Source organism: Siphateles boraxobius, unplaced genomic scaffold (assembly GCF_051911475.1).
Source record: "Siphateles boraxobius isolate OS27281-9 unplaced genomic scaffold, OSU_SipBor_1 68, whole genome shotgun sequence".
Classification (NCBI taxonomy): Eukaryota; Metazoa; Chordata; class Actinopteri; order Cypriniformes; family Leuciscidae; genus Siphateles; species Siphateles boraxobius.
Genome location: NW_027509195.1, coordinates 11,793,345 through 11,811,679, shown reverse-complemented (window position 1 = coordinate 11,811,679; position 18,335 = coordinate 11,793,345). Strand labels below are relative to the sequence as shown.

The window sequence follows — 18,335 nt, the reverse complement described above, 5'->3', positions numbered from 1 at the left end:
GATGAATGGCCGCGGTGCGTTACAGAGGGATCGCAACAGATAATCGCGTCTCTCTCGAGCGGCGGAGAGCTCAGATCTGCTCTTTTAAAATAATGTTGAGGGAGTAAAGTGTCTCCAAAAGCCCCTGCGTGCAGGTTATCTTGGGCATTCTGTGTTTGCCGTTTAAATCTTAACGGGACACAAGCAGGTGCGGAGAGCAAATACATCTGGAGAGGATAGGAACTGGAGTGGAAATGTTGTTGCAGAGGAGGGAAAGATTAGCTGTCGCATTGGGCCTACGGAGATGAAAGTCTCTTCCCATGGCTTTTATTCCCTCCACATAAAGGAGGAGAGAAAACGGGAGTGGAAAGAAAAAAAAAACGATGAAATGTGCAGCACACCTTGTACAACTCAATTTTATGATGTCCATTACCTCACTTCCCACATCACACTGTCTGCACAAACGTCATTGATCATGAGCTGGATTTTCTATCAGTGTTGGGGAGTTAAGGCCTGTTCACACTAAGGATAATAACTATAACGGTAAATATATAGTTCTAAAAATAGTTGTAAATATAAAGGAATAGGAGAGTCCACACCACAATAACAGCAAAGAGAAACAATATTTTTACGCATCACTTTTAGAACGATTAGCAGATGAGCGATAAAAACATTGACAGTCAGTCAGAATCCTGCTTGAGCATTTAAAACGGCAGACGTCAAAACTGCAGCATGCGCTTAGAAGAAACAGAACTAATAAATAGTCGGCTGGTGTGGATGCTAATATAGTTATCGTTATCTTTAGTTATCGTTCTTGGTGTGAATGGGCCTTAAAATAGTGATACTACTATAATTGAACTACATGTTTAAGTAGAATGACATTAGCTTGACTGTTTTCAAAACAGAGTAACTTTTCCAGTAACAAGCTACATTTTTGGACAAACAGCTTGTCATGACATTGTTAAATTCTTCACATTGTATTATGATTAATTTGCAAATTTGTTCTTGTCTGATTCATAGCGAATCCATTTGATCAGATGATTTACTGAAATTAACTTTTTTCCCCAATTATTTATATATATGGCTATGGCAATGTTAGAATATTATTGTATAGTTTGCTATAAAATAAATAATATAATAACTGTACTAATAATAATGATAATAATAATATTTTGCACAAAAAATATATTTATTTATTTATTTGTTTATTAATTTTCATCATGAAATCTGGTGCTGACAAATTGTTTTCAATTTACACCTTAAATATTTTACATATTCATTATGTATTTTGTAATAAAATCAACCAGCCTGTGACACTTCTATATAGTTATATTTATATAATGAAACATATGCATTACTAATGCTAATATATAAAGTAGTTAACTACCGTACAGTCATACATTTAGTTTAGTTTTTTTGCTACACAAACAATCAACTTATTTCTTCTTCTACTGCATATTGGGGGGGGGGGGGGGGGGGCAGGGGGGATAAGTACATACACTGTATATTCATGCAACAGTAGCTTCAACATTGTTAGCTTTTTGTTAAAAGATTGTATAATTGCATACTTAAAATCATGGGTAGCTTATACCTTGGCAAGCAGTGGTAAAGTAGCTTCTGCAACACCAGCATGTAGTGAAGTCTTGCAGATACACTGCCATCATCCAACCACAATTCAAAAGAACTTTATTTATGCTGCCATTTAAATATGACTAGGGTCAAATACATAAATCTCCCAGGCTCTTTAATGACAGTGGATAGTAGATTGCTCTTTTGTTTATCTTTTAAACACACACACACACACACACACACACACACACACACACACACACACACACACACACACACACACACACACACACACACACACACAGACACACACACACACACACACACACACACACACACACACACACACACACACACTGTCTGAATGATTCATTTAGCTCACGGTTTCAATTGTCTCTGTAATTGACCGCCGGCACTGGCACGTGATATCATCACCCGTACGTTATCTGCGCGGTGGCCCCGTTTGGGCGGCGTTGAACAGCAGGTCTGTGAACTTCTCACGCTTGATGGCAGAGACTGAAAATTAACCCAACTTCTCATTATCATCATAAAGCATTTCTTCAGTGACAGCATGACACCTGCAACCTTCATTTGCACATGCTAAAACAATGCAAAATGGCCAGTGTTTTTATTTTTGAAGCTAATGTATGCATTTCATACAGAATATTCATTTTTGAGAATATTAAAAATGAATATTCATACCGAATATTCAAACCCATGTCTGGGATATGACTGCTAAACTTATGGGTAGTAATCATATTATACTCTTAGAAAGCTGACATGTCCTGCAACATGTTATGCCATACTATAACTAAAACCAACAACATTTTGCCATTTTGTTTCTGCTGTGGTTTTTGTGGACAATTTTTTTAACGTTTTTTTATGTATTATTGTTTAATAACAATCTTTATACAAAGTTTTCATAAATATATTATTTATTAATATTAGAATAGGGTTGTAATGGTATACGGGTTTATCATGGTATGAACAAGTACGATTATCATATTGTGCACATTTGCTTATCTACGGTATAAATACAGTGCCTAGCATGAGTGAACACACCCATGCTAAAGTTGACTAAAAAGAGGAATAAAAAATCATCTTTTTGAAATTGATCTTAATGCCTTAATTTAAAAAATGAGGAAAAATCCAACCTTTAAGGACACAAATTTTCTTTGTGAATGAATAATTACTTTCCATAAGATAATTTCTCAATGCAAATCATACCAGCTATTAGCCTAACTGAAATAACACCATGAAATCTCTAGGTATGGTGAAGGGTGTGTGATGATGTGGGGCTTTTTTAGTTCCAAAGGCCAAGGGAACTTTATCAGGATGCATAGTATCCTGGATCCATGAAACAACTGGCCTTTAATATATAAAAATCTGCTGCCTCTATGGGAATTTAACATGGGGTGTCCTGACTTATGCAACCTGTATTTCAAGGAAGAACATTTATTTATTTACGATACATTATTCATTCACAAAGAAAATTGGTGTTCTTAAAGGTAGGATTTTTCCTCATTTTTAAATTGAGGCATTAAGATCAATTTCCAAAAGATGCTTTTTTATTCCTCTTTTTGGTCAACTTTAGCATGGGTGTGTTCACTTACTGTATGCTAGGCACTGTATATATCAGATGGAGAATCTCACCTGCGCATAAGCAACTTCTTTCCACTTTCCACTGCTTAGACTCTCAACTTGCTCCACCCACAATAACAACAACAACAATAATACAATTAATTTAAACATTATTTATTGAATACATTTTTTTGTTCATGTTTAATCTCTGTTGTGCAGCACTTCGCCAAAAAACAAATAGTTAAGTTGTTACATTTTCATTTGATTGCATTTTAAAATATTAGTTTTATGCATTCAATTGATTATCACCATTTATTATATAATATTTGTATTAAATCATAAAAGAGGAACTTTTATTTTCTGAATAAAACATTTCATAGATCTTTTATTCTTAAAAGAATTAATAAATGATAAAAATAAGTTGTTAATCGAATCAATCATTAATTAAATGTAATTAATTAGACACGTTTTTGATTTTTAAAAATAGAATAAACAAAACAAACAAATAGTTTCAAGTTTGTTATAAAGCATTTTTTATTCTATAACCTGTTTTCATTCATTTAACGGTCATTTTTACTGATGATAATAATAATGATTTATTGTTTAATACTGTATACCGTGAAATCATGATATTTTCTGAGACGGTTATCAAACCGTGAAATTATCATACTGTCGCAACCCTAATATAGAATTGTTATGCATTGGAGTATTTGCACTTTTAAAAATATTTTTTTAGACTGCAGAAGTATCTACAATGAACTAGTGATGATGACTGGTTTCTATAATTTGTTCACTATTTAATATCTACTTTAAGGAAATGATGCCCAAGCTACATTTAATAAAATACACTTACAAAAAACATATTCTAAAAGATTGTTAAATTATTCAATTGTGATGTTGATTAAAAGTTAAAAATGTGGCATCAATCACAATTATAATAATAAAAAAAAGACTTTGAGCTGTTAGTAAGTTTACGGTCATTTGAGGTGTGAAACTAGTCTGCAAGAAAAGCTTCACAGATGCTACAATAAATTTTAGACTTGTACAAAATCTAACTTCTAATCTAATCTAAACAAAAAAACTTTCAAACTTGAAGTCTTGAAATATGCAAATGGTGGGTTGCTTTTGTCTTGTAGAGTTCGCTTGGCCTTATAAGACACCCCAACTCCTGCCAAATCCGGCACTCGGAATACATTTAGTTCTTCTAATTTTAATTTAAATATGGATATTTGTGGACAGCCAATGGTGCGTGTAACACACTGCCGTCATTCGCAGACTCTTTCTCTGGCTGGCTGAGCTAAGCAGGTTTAGAAGGACACTCTCCAATGAGACGAGCCGGAGACTTTGGCATCACAGCAGTCCAGTTATCCTCCGAGAAACTCTCCGGGCCCGCTGTGATGCGTGCGGCCTGAATTTATCGATCGGTTCCACCGACTACAGAGCATCAGTGCGTCAACCCCGAATCCGGGACCATGGTTTGAGTCCAGACGCCCCCCACACCTCATTAACGGCCCTTTGACAGGCCACGGCACTAATGCGGCCTTAATCTGCTGCAAATCACTCTAAATGTCAAGCTTGGGCAGGGGACTTCTGGCTCAATGCACCAGGCGCTTAACGGACGACACGCTTGCCCCGAAGCCTTGCCGCCACCACCACCACCACTGAAAAAACCCCTCCGAGCCCCTGATCTGAACTCATTTCTGCTTTCAACGTTTTGTTTCAGTGTAGCATTAACATGCACTTTTAAACAACATCTCTAGCTGAAGGAGAGAAAGGGAGAAAGGGAGAGAGAGAGAGAGAGAGAGAGAGAGAGAGAGAGACTAGGGCTGTTTATTAATAATCGAGTTGTGGAATGTTATCAGCCCGCACAAATACAGGCCGACCAATAGTTTGCCCTGATGGTAGCTGGGTTCCTCATTAGCTGAACATATTTAATCCAGAAGTTTCTTATCAAATGTCACACCTGCATCTCCAAATGGCATTTCCACATTCAGTGGCATGTATTTGGGAGATGACGCTCCAAGGTGCTTTACGAAGATTAAGCGGCAGAGAGAGTGAGAGCTTATTTTATCATTTAGCGGGTCTGGAATGAATCCAAGGAGTTTTTGTCTTGTTGTTGTAATTAGAAAGCCTTTTAAGTGATAACGGCTGCATAGGAATATGAATATGGAGCAATCGGGCATTTTCTTTTCTCTTTTTCCACCTTCCCCCATCGTATTTTCTTTCCCCCCCCCCTCCTTTTCAATTGTTGAATACAGTTTTTGTTGAATGCTGTAGCAAGGATTAACTCTGGCTTCTGAAGTTTAATGAAAGACTTGAAAGTAGGCAAACGCCCCATTGGGGAACTCACTCACTTTTGCCTCTTTTCCACTCCTGACAACACTTTTCTCCACATAAAAAAATCAAAGGACAGCCGTGACCGGAACGCTCTCTCTGTGGCCTCATGCTAATACAATAAATCACTCTCTCCTCTGCTGATGAACCAGGACACTTCAGGAGGACATTTGGTTTACCTATAAGATGCCATTGCTAATGTCACACATCATAAACACAGATGAGGGGAATATGTTAAATAATCAGATAACTCTTTTTGGAAGTATTGCATAACTTCAAATTTACACCATAGCTGCTTTTTAAAATAAATTATATAAATATTTAGTATTTTACAGGGCTTGACATTCACTTTTTTGCTCACCAGCCATTGTGGTTAGTGGTTTTCCAAAGTTACCAGCCACTCAGCCTTTTCACTGGACACAATTTTGACATCGATACCATGGGGAAAAACTGCCATTTAGATATTTTTAATATTATCTCATAATTTGGCAGCAGGTATATTAGGCTACTGTCACTTTAAGACCTGACACACGGATCCATTAATCTGTTACACTGCTTTTTTTTAAACTGTTTACGTTCATTTAAAACATAACTGACTGCGTTTATGTAAATACTTGGCTAGACCGGCATTTTGACAGTATTTTGTGTGTATTTGACTGTATAAGCAGCGAAAAAGAACTCAGTTTAGTACTGAGATGCAGCTTTCTGTGCACGCACTTCGAGTGCTAGCACAAAATCTGCAGGAATGAATAAAATTATGATAATACATGCAATCCCACACCGAAATTCAAGCCATGTAACACCAACAATTTTCATACAGAGAAAATGAAATGAGTGAGTGAGTGAGTGGAGGCGGGTTTGTGTGTCAACCCTCTGTCAGAGAGATGAGAGAATGAGAAACAGCAGCTGGTATCATGTATCTCTTCTGCGTAAAATGAGTATTGGAAGCGTTGCAGATATTTCAGTATCGATATGTGTCGAAAAATCGATATTTTTGACAACACTACATTGTACTTAGTTTATTATTTCAGATGCCTTTTTAAAAAACTACAATTGAAAAATGTATGTATTATATCTAAAATTCAACCTGCCAAAGTGGCTAGTAGGAGTGACTGAGTTACATATATATATATATATATATATATATATATATATATATATATATGTATTCTGTATAATTAATTATTATCTCATATATATATGAGGGGGAGTTTGGGAAGGATATGTGAAATATATAATAATATTTTGTATAATGAGAATAGTGAGTATAGTGAGAACTATGAATGGGAGAAATAGCAATTCTCAAAATTGCGACTGTAGGAATGAAAGTCTCGCCTTTCAGTTAAAAGAGCCAATCACCCCTTTGCACTAGTATTTTCATTATACTGTCATTTCACTACTCTCCTAGCATGAAAACAGAAGTCTGCGACAAAACCCACAGAATGAGCGAAAAAAAAACGACGACTGCACTTAAAGTGCACACAGAGGCAAGGAATGCTTCACTCTGAACTCTACACTGATACTAATTTCTCAAGGTCTCACCGGCTATATCTAATGAGAAAGAGAGAGAGAGAGAGAGATACAGAAGGGAAGTCGGCGCTCAGTCCCTGGTGTGCATCCAGTAAAGCTGCTCACCATCAGCCCAGAGATAAGTGCAAAACTGAGAGGTATTGATCCAGTAATAGCAGCTGATGCTTTGACGCCCGACACCTTAACCCCGCAGACATAATGTCACAGCCTCTTAACACCACCAGCCTATCTCCCCTCGCCTGTCAGACCCCCGTAATACGCTTCTCAAAGCTCGCCCTATATCACCCAAATCATCGCACCTTCACACATTATTTATTTTCCATCTATAACGGAGTGCGAGAGGGAGGGTGGAGAGAAGAAGCAGCACAAAGTGATTTACAGTTCAAGTAAAAAAAAGGTTACGCCTGTTTTTTCTTTATTTATCCCCAAAGACCTACAACATCTGTCAAGGCGACTATTCTCTCAGCTCCTATCAATGTGTGGAGCTCCATGCCGCAATTATAGAGGAACCGAATGCTGATTGTGTGAGACTACACCGCATGACAAATACAGCGGCGAGGGTGGGGGGACGGCGGAGCGTCCTCGATGGGAGCAGCGGCTTAGACGCTCTCATTAACGCAGAGCTCGACGCTCTAATACAGTTGGATAGGTGTGAATAATACCTAATGCCACCTAATTACTCCAGCGCTAATATGCGGTGCGCTCCGCAACAGTGACGCCTCTAAAGCAAAGGCAGTATCTGGAGAGAAATCGTGCGCCTTTGAGTCACCCAAGGGTGAGCATGATAATTAACTGAGTAAAGAGATTTTTTCTTTCATTTTTAAGAGGGAGAACGAGAAACAATTGCTGAAGATAAACAAACCAAATACCTTCGCATTCTTGCAAAGTATTGAAAGCGGAATTCAAATATGGGGAGTCAAAACGAGTTGTACCAAGGTTTGAGCCTTGGGGTCAGATTTGTGTCAGCGCAAAACCCTCTTTTGGCTTTTAAAAGGATTTTAAAAAGGTCAGGGTTTACTAAAGACACACAGTAAAAAATTATTATTAGTTTAAAAGGCCGTGGACAGGGTTATTTTTGTTGCTGACCTTATTGCATATGCATTTGTAGGAGTTTCCATTTCAGACTCAAAATTTACAGGAGGAAAGTTTTTAAATTAATCATGCAAGGGGATTTACTAAGGTTTGCCCTCATCAATTTAAAGGGTTAGTTCAACCAAAAATACAGGGTCTTACAGGGTTGGAACAACATGAGGGTGAGTAATTACTGACAGAATTTTCATTTTTGGGTCAACTATCCCTTTAACAGTATTCAACGCCCCCAAAAAGCATGTGCCTTTCAACACTCACAACCAGATGAGATGTTGCAGCAAACACCCAAAGGGACGTAAAACCAGGGTTTAAATAGATGCTAATTTGCACTGCTTTTGGTAGATTGCGATTGTGTTCTTTATTGTACGCTTCTTCAGTAGATCACGTGCAAAACGTTCCACTCCCCTCTGTGCTTTTTTTGGAATTGTGCTCTCACGCTAATTTGCCCTGTTTAGTAAATCTGGCCCTTGATGTTCTCACATCACCATATTTGAACTGAATGAGACAGAAGCAGAAGGGAAGATTTTCAGCAAATAAAGATTTTCCTCATACAAAGCTATCATATTGCTTTAAAAGACAACAGAAATGAGTTTTTCCTTCTCTATAACAGGAAAAAAACGGAAGATGACCATTCCAAATATCAAATATACTGTTGTTGACGTTCACCTGAATATTAAACACTATCGTTTACCTTTCAGCTTTATGTTTTTGTTGTTGTTGTTGTTGAGGAACTGTCAAAGGGTAGATAGTGCCTTTGCTAAAGGATATTGCCAAACGTTGACATTATATGCAAATGTTGTTTATGATCTGGCAGGCGGTACAGATCCTGTCTTGGTCGAGACTGTGCAGCCCACGGCAACTTCCCAAAGCCACGCCGCTGAATCAGGCCTCTAATGAGATCTCAAGGGCTGCAGTTAGAGCGCCACTTTGTACCGCAGCAGTTGAGACGTACAGCAACAACTCCGAGGCCTCCATATGTTGCCCAGGAGGCTGAGAAACTAACCCAGTGTTTCAAACATTACAACTGAACCCACTCTCTGAGCTCAGACACACAGTGAAGAAGGTGATGGAACATCAAGAGTCGAGTGCAACTTTATTTACGTCCCTTTGGGTGTTTGCTGCAACATCTCATCTGGTTGTAAGTGTTGAAAGGCCAATGCTAACTTACTGTACAATCCATTTGCAGTTATCAAGAGTGCTGGAAGTCGAGGAAGCCCAGAAAAATGTAAGAATTCACCCACATGCAAACATTTTTTAACACATTAATGACCTCAAAATCATAACATTTAAAAACAGATTTGGAGGAACACAGATCATGTGATGTGGAATAAAGAATACTACGGACAAATACTATACTTCGGTCACAGAAGCAGAGCAATGTTTCTGAGGTTCTGATCTTCAAATATCTCCTTTAAATGAGCCATGTCCTCTGTCCCTTTAATAAAAACTGTTACGGACCCTCACGCAAAGCTGCCATCTCTTCTGCTTCCTCGATACAATCTCGAGCTCCGTCTGCCTTTGACCCTCAAAAGCACAGAAGAAGTCGGCACGGCTCATTAACGAAACCCTTTTTTCAATGTATTGTCTTATCCTGCCAATGAAGATCTCCATCTCACAGTGGAGGAATGAATGGGAGAGATTAGGATCAGGCATATGCCATTAGCCTCAAATGAAGTGCTTCACGCGGAGGAGATAAAAGGCAGATGTGGCGAGATAGCGCGGCAGAGTGGGGAAATGGCAAAGAAAGTGTGCAAATTGGGCTTACACATCATGAAACACTATTATTACTAAATTAGCCGCAGGTTTTCCCACACATCGTGACAAAAAGGAAAGAAAAAAACAAAGCATAACAGTGAAAGGACAGTTTTTTGGAGCAATCGAACACAGACCTATGAGACGTTTTACCTTAGTTTTGTTAAAGGGATAGTCACATAATGAAAATTCTGTCATCATTTACTCACCCTCAAGTTGTTCCAAACCCATATGACTTTCTTGCTTCTGTGAAACACAAAATGTGAAGTTTTAAGAATATTTTTAAGAACATATCAATTATTTTTAATATAAAGAGAGTGAATGAGGACTTTAGCGGCAAATCTCCAAAATGACAAAAAGAAGCATTATAAAACTAGTCCAAAAAATTTGTGTACTATATTGCGGGTTGTTCATCAAAAATCATGTCTTCCATCCTAGCAAATTTATGGGAAAGTTAAAAATGTCTGATTTGTGAACAAATCATTCAGAATGGACCGTTTTAATAAATTATACGATTACATTCACAAAACCTGAAAGATTCATTCAAGAATCAGACCGGTCCAGTTCTTGAGTTTAACTCACTGACTCAGTGGTCACAATGGTTAACAGCTCACTGATTATTAGTGAAGAATAGTGACTTACATATGGTCTGTTTGTCACACAAAGCTTTTATGTGACTTATGTATAATATAAGTATAATATAGACTATAATATAGCGCACAAGTCATAAGGTCCATTTAATGATGCTTCGGGTGCAGTTGGATCCCTTTTAAAGCCTGAAAGATCCAGTCTGAATTCATTGCAATTGCATAGAAAAAACAACTAATACATTATTTAAAATTTCTCATTGCATGTTCCACAGAAGAAAGAAGGTCATTTGATTTTCTAAGTGAACTATTCCTTTAAAACTTTTAATTTGTGACTAAATAATGACAGGATGACGCTCTAGAATAAGAGAGAATACACTAAAAATGAAAAATATAAGGATACTTAAGACACCATTTGAGGTTTCTCATATTGCCACACAATCTGAACTCTCTGGAGAATCTCTAGTCCAGCCATCACGATTCATGAACGACAGCCTTTCTGCATTGAATATGAGAGGTCTGGTTTGGCATCGAGCAGATGAATTGAATGTAACGCTACTAGAATTCTTTTGTGTCCATCAGAAAAATGAGTGTATGGGCCATTCATATGTATATTGAACTATTCGTCATGTGATTGCACTAGTTTAGCTCTTGTAAAAAGGGGTGCAGAATGTGTAAGGAACAGCCATGAGGGAATAAGTTTGGCATGGAGAGAGAGAGAGGGGGAAGAAAGCTGGCAGGCAGGTTGAGGCCACGCCAGTGCCGCTTGCGCCATGCGGTGAGGCTGAGACGGTGAGTGCCAGCAAACGTGGCGTGAAGAGGAAAGATCAAACAACACGGCTTGCAGATCTCCACCAATCTGCTCCGTATTATTCCATCAGCCAAAGAGCATCCGAACGCGCAGCCAGCGGCCACACGGAGGAACCAGACGTCGCCACAATCTTAATGCCATGGCATAGTAATGAGTGTCAATACCTTGGATTTTCCATGTGATACCATCACTTGAGAAGAGTTGGAACTCAGTAAAATTGAAAGGCAAGAAAAATGATGACTAATATTAGTCAACATTAAATGCAGTTCGCAAACATGACACATTTGCACATTTGATTTTGAAATAACATGCACCAAAGCACAAAAAGACCAATAGTATAATATAAAATGATTACTATCGCCTGTTAAGACATTTATTCCACCAGCCCTGATATTTGTGCTCTGCGGCGACCCCTGTAGGTTCCACCGAGATCCAATCCACGCTGATCCCGTACAGAAAGAACACTCCAGATTTGCGTGCGCTGAAAGCAGCAGACGGTAAACAGGCTCGGCCATCTCCTCCACCAGGACAGATGGTGAAATGATACAATATGCTTTCCAAGAAACCACAGCGCATTCTGAGCGTGGCAGTGATGGTACTGATGGTACTGAGTGGTTTGGTGTGTCTGTGGCTGATGAGCAAGATCAGAGCCAAACCCCATTGGTGGTGATTGATTTCAGAGCTCTCTCTCTCTCTCTCTCTCTCTCTCTCTCTCTCTCTGTGTGTGTGTGTGTGTGTGAAATATTTTGCTCAGCACCTCAAACTACTGCTGATCTAGGAACTGACTACCTCAGTGAACAAAGGAGAGAAAAGGAGAAAGAGAAAGACTTTTATCTCCATAAAATAGTTTTGTCAAGATGTAATCCCATTGTAAAGAAAAATACTCAAAATATACAATTGTTTCTCCTATACAGCAGTCTGATGAAAATGCATTAACTGAGACTTAAAGTCTCTTGCTTCTTAGATGTTTCTCTTAAAACAGATTCATATCACTTCTCTGATGTTTCAGAAGAGATCTCAATGTCTCAAACTTTGCTCAGATTTGCCAAGATACCAAAGTCTGCAATCAAACGTCAGAGATCTCAAAATGAACTCAAACATTTCTCATCAAATTCATTCGATTCTTACTGTACTGTATGCCAACAAATGTATCATTTGTTTTTATTTTATTACTCCTAAGGAATAGGAGAAAAATAAATTATCTGAGACCAAGTTGATACTTAAAAAGGAAATGACTGAGAACTCTGAAAATGAGCTATGAAACAGCATCTGCTTAACAATTGTCTTTTCCACAATGTAATTCCTTAGGAAAGAAAAATCAAAAGAGAAATTTCTCCTAACTACTTTTGAGTTCTTTTTATTTTTTCATTCCTCCTATGGAATTTTATGAGAAACAACTAAGACAAAGTTGATACTTAAACGAGAATGTTCATCTGTCATGATGTAATTTTTATGTCCAAGACACAAAACATACATTAATATTAGAACATCTTGCGTTTCAAATCAAACAAAAAAATCATGAAATGAAAACCGCTGGGTCAGAAAACCATGAATCCAAGTGAAAATAAAATAAAGACGCAGCCAAAGTGAATGTCAGACATTTTGAAAGGGTTAATGGGATGGTCACATGCTGTAAAATAATATCTCACTAGAATGCCCAGGACCAATGAGGAGTCGGGCATCGGCCCCCAGGTCCCCCGGCGAGAGGCTCCGTCTCCATCTTTTGTGGCCCTGTTCAAGCAATTAAGCCCAGCTCGGTGTTTTCTAAGGGGGATGTCAAGTGAGAAAAGTCATTTTGTGGCACTACACTCCTCAGTTACGGTCATGCTCAGTACCAGTGCAAATTAAAACTCTCCCGCCAGGGCTATGTAAATACGGTCGTGGACCGCGTTGCGCTTTAATGAGCCATAATATGAAAGAGCAGTATAAAACCGACAGAAAATAACCGGACGCTTGACAGGTGACAGGTGCTACAAACTTTTTCAAGGCAGAGGGGGAGGGAAGAATGTGATATTCAGGAATATTCTAGCAAAGTTCAGGTCCTCTGGGATCGAGATGGAGACTGCTGGAGGCGCTTCTGAAGGCGGAAAGAGAAGGTGGAGGAAAGAATAAGATGGCTTTTCCTTCCATTTGAAACATTTTGAGGCACTTATAGTTGCCATGCAAACTACAACACACAATTCTCTATGCAACACAAAAAAATCTAACAGGAAGTATCTTTTTTAAACACAACCTATCAAAATGCCACACTAATTCATCAGTGCCTCACACGAACTCCTCACATGTGCAAACACTCATTGCTTTACTTAACGCCAACCAATCATGGATTTAGAATAGGCCTATAAATAGGCCAAAAGATCAGGCATTTTTTGTGCTTAACGGTGAAACAGCACCATAAAAGAACTATAAAAGCAGTCCATATAACCTATTTGCTATATACGATTTCTAAAGCCATTCGATCAGTTTATCTGATAAACAGACTTAAATATAGGTTAATTCCCCCAGCTGAAGCTCTTAAATGCTCTTCACATTCACCTTTGTTCAAATACACAAATGACATATTGATGAATCTCAAGATTCATAGCATTGAACACACAAAAAACATTGATAGGCTTGGCCTCGCAACCACACCAATTCAAATATGTAAAATGGACAATAAGATTTAAGATCTGATAGTTTTACAGTCAATAACATCCAATTTCCTCATGCAAAGCCATTTTATGACTTACAAAGACTCTTAATGCAGCACATAAGTACTTTATACTTTAGAGGATTTTATTGGTAATTTCTGGAGCCTGTGATGGTCACAACTGTTATTCATAGTTATTTTCTTTTATGTTGTTCCAAGCCTGTTATTAGATGTTATTTTTTCAGTGGAACACATCAAGAGAAAACTTTAAGCATCTTTAAGCAATTTTTTTGCACTTAATGACAATGCACCATATAAGTAGTCTGTATAACCCATATAACTGTCTATATACTGCTGTTCATAGTGCTATTCTTAAAAATCTTTTTTTTGTGATCCACCTTAAAAAATACCAGCATATGGGATCAGAACAACACAAGCAAATAATGACAGAATGTTGATTGTTGAGTGAACTCTTCCTTTAAAACATGTGCATATTTTTTCTCCAAATCCTCTGAAAAGCTGTGCTAAAAACCTTACATGGATTACCTATCACTAAATCTGCTTTGCATGCACAACGGGGGCGGCCGAGTGGAAATGAAGCCTCTCTGCTCGAGATGGAGTCTACTGACAGAATCTGCATCCGTGCCCGCCGATTAATCCCAGACATCCCACCCGATCCACCCGTCATTTACAATGTCACAGAATCCATAATCAAGATTTAACAGGAGTCAGCGCTCGGATCAGCGGGCAGAGAGGAAGTGAGAGAGAGAGATGGAGATATTCACAGCAAACAGCAGGTCAGTGTGATATTCACGGACAGAGAATGGCATAATTTCAGCCCAGCTACTGCAGAAAGAGGAATCTCTACAGGTGGCCTTCAAAAGGACTATAGAAAATTAGTGCTGAACGTCACTATAGAGGGAAACACTCGGGTTCCGGAAGTAAAAACTCTGTTCATTTTCTTCATAGGGAAATTGATTTTGAACAATAACTTATAAGCCTTTAAAGACAGCCTTACTGTGAGCTACAAGGTTGTTAATCTGTGGTATTTGCTTCTGTTTAAGCCCTTAGCCCGCATTATTTTAGCCTATTTTTTAAAATAATCGTGTTTAACAACTGAATTCCTGGTGAAAAACTACATTTCAAACATTATTCTCTCAACAGACATTTACATCGATAGTCTGGCGTTATAATTTATTTGCTTTGGGTGTACTGTGGAGTGGGTAAAACTGTTTTTAATGGCAGACTAGCAGATACCGTTGACTCGCGCTAGCCTAGCACCGGCGGACTATGCAACTGGAAGGACTGGATGAAATTTTTTTTAAACTGTCTCCACTGATAAATAACACCCAGGCTAACTTGGAAATGAGGTCCGATGTCCAAAATCCTGAACCAAACCTTTAAGTGCAAAAACAGCTCTTTAGCTCCGCCCACTCCCAAGAAGTACTGCGAATGACATAATCGAGTCGATCTCGCTATTCTCTCGAAATACTTACATATTTGTATATCTATGCATATTTTGCAATAAACGTTAAAATATGCTTTTCGCAAAGCTTGTAGTTCTTTCCCTCACTAAAGCCATTAAATCTTTTAAGTCATTAAGTGTACCTTTGTCTTTTTGTCACATTCTCAGATCCTTTTTTTGCTTCAATTCAAAGTTTGTAGTGTTGTGATTCACCTCGTGGCTTCATTTATAACTCTTTAACAAAGACTTTAAAAAAAAATGAATGGTAAATATATAGTATACGTCTTCATCTTCTTATAGTCTTTTTAGCAATAGGCGAGAGGTTTAGAGAGCAAACAGATGTGCTGAATTTTGAATTCCTCAAAAGAAAAAAGTATTTTGGAATTTGTCACCTGAACCACTCAAAACCATGTTAAACCTATTCCCAGAAGTAACTGGGGAGTTATGAAGGTATTCCAGAGTGGTAGAATAGTGCTATTGTCATCTAATCTGATGACTTTAGTGGAGAGAGAGAGAGAGCGAACAGTGTGAGCAGAGGTTGAGCATGTTAAATCCAGCTTAAATTAAGATTCAGCACATCGCTTTGCTCTCTAAACCTCTGGCCTATTGCTAAAAAGACTATAAGAAGATGAAGTATACTGTCAATTATTAGGCACAAGGAAACATAAAATATTACATCATTTATTATATTATATTCATATTTTAATATAAAATATTAAATTATTATTATAAATATGACATACACTGCCATTAAAAACTGGGGTTTGTAATATCTTTTATGTTTTTCAAGAAGTATCTTCTTATGCTCACTAAATTGGGGTAAAAAAGTTATACTGTAAAATATTATTATAAATGAATTAGATTTTTTTTTTTTAATAATGTAATTTATTCCTGTGATGGCGTAGCTATAAGTTTTTCCCTGCTGTCCGACCTGTGAGCCATTTTTCGGTCACTCATGACCCACCAGATACACATAAACATGAAAGCATGCCTGACTCCAGTCAACTATCAATGCAAAAGTATTGAGTGCATCATGAAGTGGTGGTGTTCGATCTCTGTATCTGTCCTCACTGCAGAGTGCAAGGGCTGATCAGAAAAAGCGTGTTTTACAAGGGACACATCTTGTCGCAACAACTTTGCCTGACCTTGTGCGAGTCTGAATTACACTGTAAAATTGATTCAGCTCGCCACAATAAAAGAGCCTTCGCATTATCTGCATTCTACCTCTAATTAATATAAGCAGTGGCGGGCAGGCCATTATTTATGACTGAAGCTGTACGGGGCGGCCAACGCAATAATAATCTGCTCTATATTTTTATTGATGTGTTGATGAATGGCTTTATTTCACACGAAACAGCCATGGAATGTCGAAGCATGCAGATCACACAAGTTCTGATTATGGCCCCTGCCTTTCCTGAGCCCTCTATCTGTGTGTGTGTGTGTGTGTGTGTGTGTGTGTGCGTTTATATCACCGTTAGCCGGACGGTCTCTCATTACACAGCTATGGTCAGTTGAAGTACCGCGGTCACACATCCTCACTCATTTACTTATTCTGCACACGCTCCAAATGTTTTAAAATTGCTTTTTAGATTCACATGTGTCATGTTAATAGCCACTGGAAAATGAAGTTGCTCAGAGGTTTCACTTCAATAGAAGAGGAGACATGATGATCATCTCATTTATGCAATGTCACAGATGTTTCTCCTAAAATCCCTTAAAAAAAGAAAATAAATAAGACAATAGTTGACATTCAGTAAGAGTACAGAGCAATACAATTCATGTAGATGGCATGGGTTTTGAGTCTGGTCTCCTGAGAATTTGATGAGAAATTAGCAAGGTTTCTGACGTTTGACTGCAGATGTTAGTATCTTAGCAAATCAGTTTGAGACATTATTGAGATGCCTAAAGACTTGTGTGAGATCAATGTTTTTTCTTCAGTAGAAACCTTTAAAAGTCTCCATGTAATCTCATTTCATTGTAGGAGCAACAACTGACTAATTAAAAAGATCTCATTTGGGACTTTTCTTTCCTACAATATACTCAAATGCCAATTTATCATTTCGATGATATTGTTGACCTATTTAGAAACTTTAGATGAGACACTTGAGATTACCGAGATCTTATTTTTAGGACAAACATCTGAACTTTGAAGAAGTCTCCATCTGCTCTCCATTCAATTTTATCGCATGTCTAGGAAAACTATTTAGATAATAAAAATATATTATGTGGTCTTTTTCTTTACAAGATATACTCAAATATCTAAATATCATTTGAATGATTGTTGACCTTATTAGAAACTCTATAGGAGACGCAAGTGAGAGTCTTTTTCTCAGGGGAAACATCTGGATTTTGAAGAAGTCTCCATCTGCTCTCCATTCAGTCTCATCACTGTCTCATTTAGGACCCCCCCCCCCCTACAAGATAACTTAGGCTAGTTATTTACAGCAAGATGCAGAGAAAGACCATAACCAAATATCAATGTATCACTCAATTATGTTTCACGAGTTCACACTTACATATAATCAGCTCCTCCCGAACTTTGTTAATAAAACATCATTTAATGTGTTGATTACGAGACATTGTAAATCTCATCTGAGACTCTGGAGGAAACGTGATGTTGCTGAAGTCTCCACTCGCCCTCCATTTAATCTCTTCGCTCTCTAGAGGAAACAATTGAGATATTAAAGAGATCTCCTTTGTGATTTTTCCGTCCTATGGGCACATTGAAGTCTTGGCAGCCAAGTTTGAATCTCCAAGTGCTTTTATGAAACATCTGAAGCTCTAGATTTGAGCTATCTTTCATAATTAGGAGGAAGTGCAGCTAAAAGGCGTCCTGCGTCAGATAATTGTGGTCCATCCTTCCTAATTTTGCGAAAGCCGGAACCCAAAAAAAAAAAAACAGTATTTGTCTGGTTATTATTCAGCTCACAAATCCTTGATTATTTTCCAATCCTTTCCTCTGATAGGAGCCATCTCTTTTTGCCTGCTTCTCTCTCTCTCTCTCTCTCC

General features: G+C 38.0%; 1 protein-coding gene across 5 annotated transcripts in view; it reads right to left on the bottom strand.

Annotated features, from left to right (window-relative positions):
• zfpm2a (zinc finger protein, FOG family member 2a) overlaps positions 1–18,335 on the bottom strand; it is a 174,835-nt gene that overhangs the window by 22,929 nt on the left and 133,571 nt on the right. Inside the window, exon 2 of one of the 5 annotated variants that reach the window (XM_077214719.1) lies at positions 10,044–10,080. The exons of the other annotated variants lie outside the window; for them this stretch is intronic. Within the exon in view, the coding sequence (XP_077070834.1) occupies positions 10,044–10,065 (22 nt within the window). The 5' untranslated portion in view covers positions 10,066–10,080. The remainder of the gene's footprint in view (positions 1–10,043; positions 10,081–18,335) is intronic. 5 annotated transcript variants of the gene reach the window in all.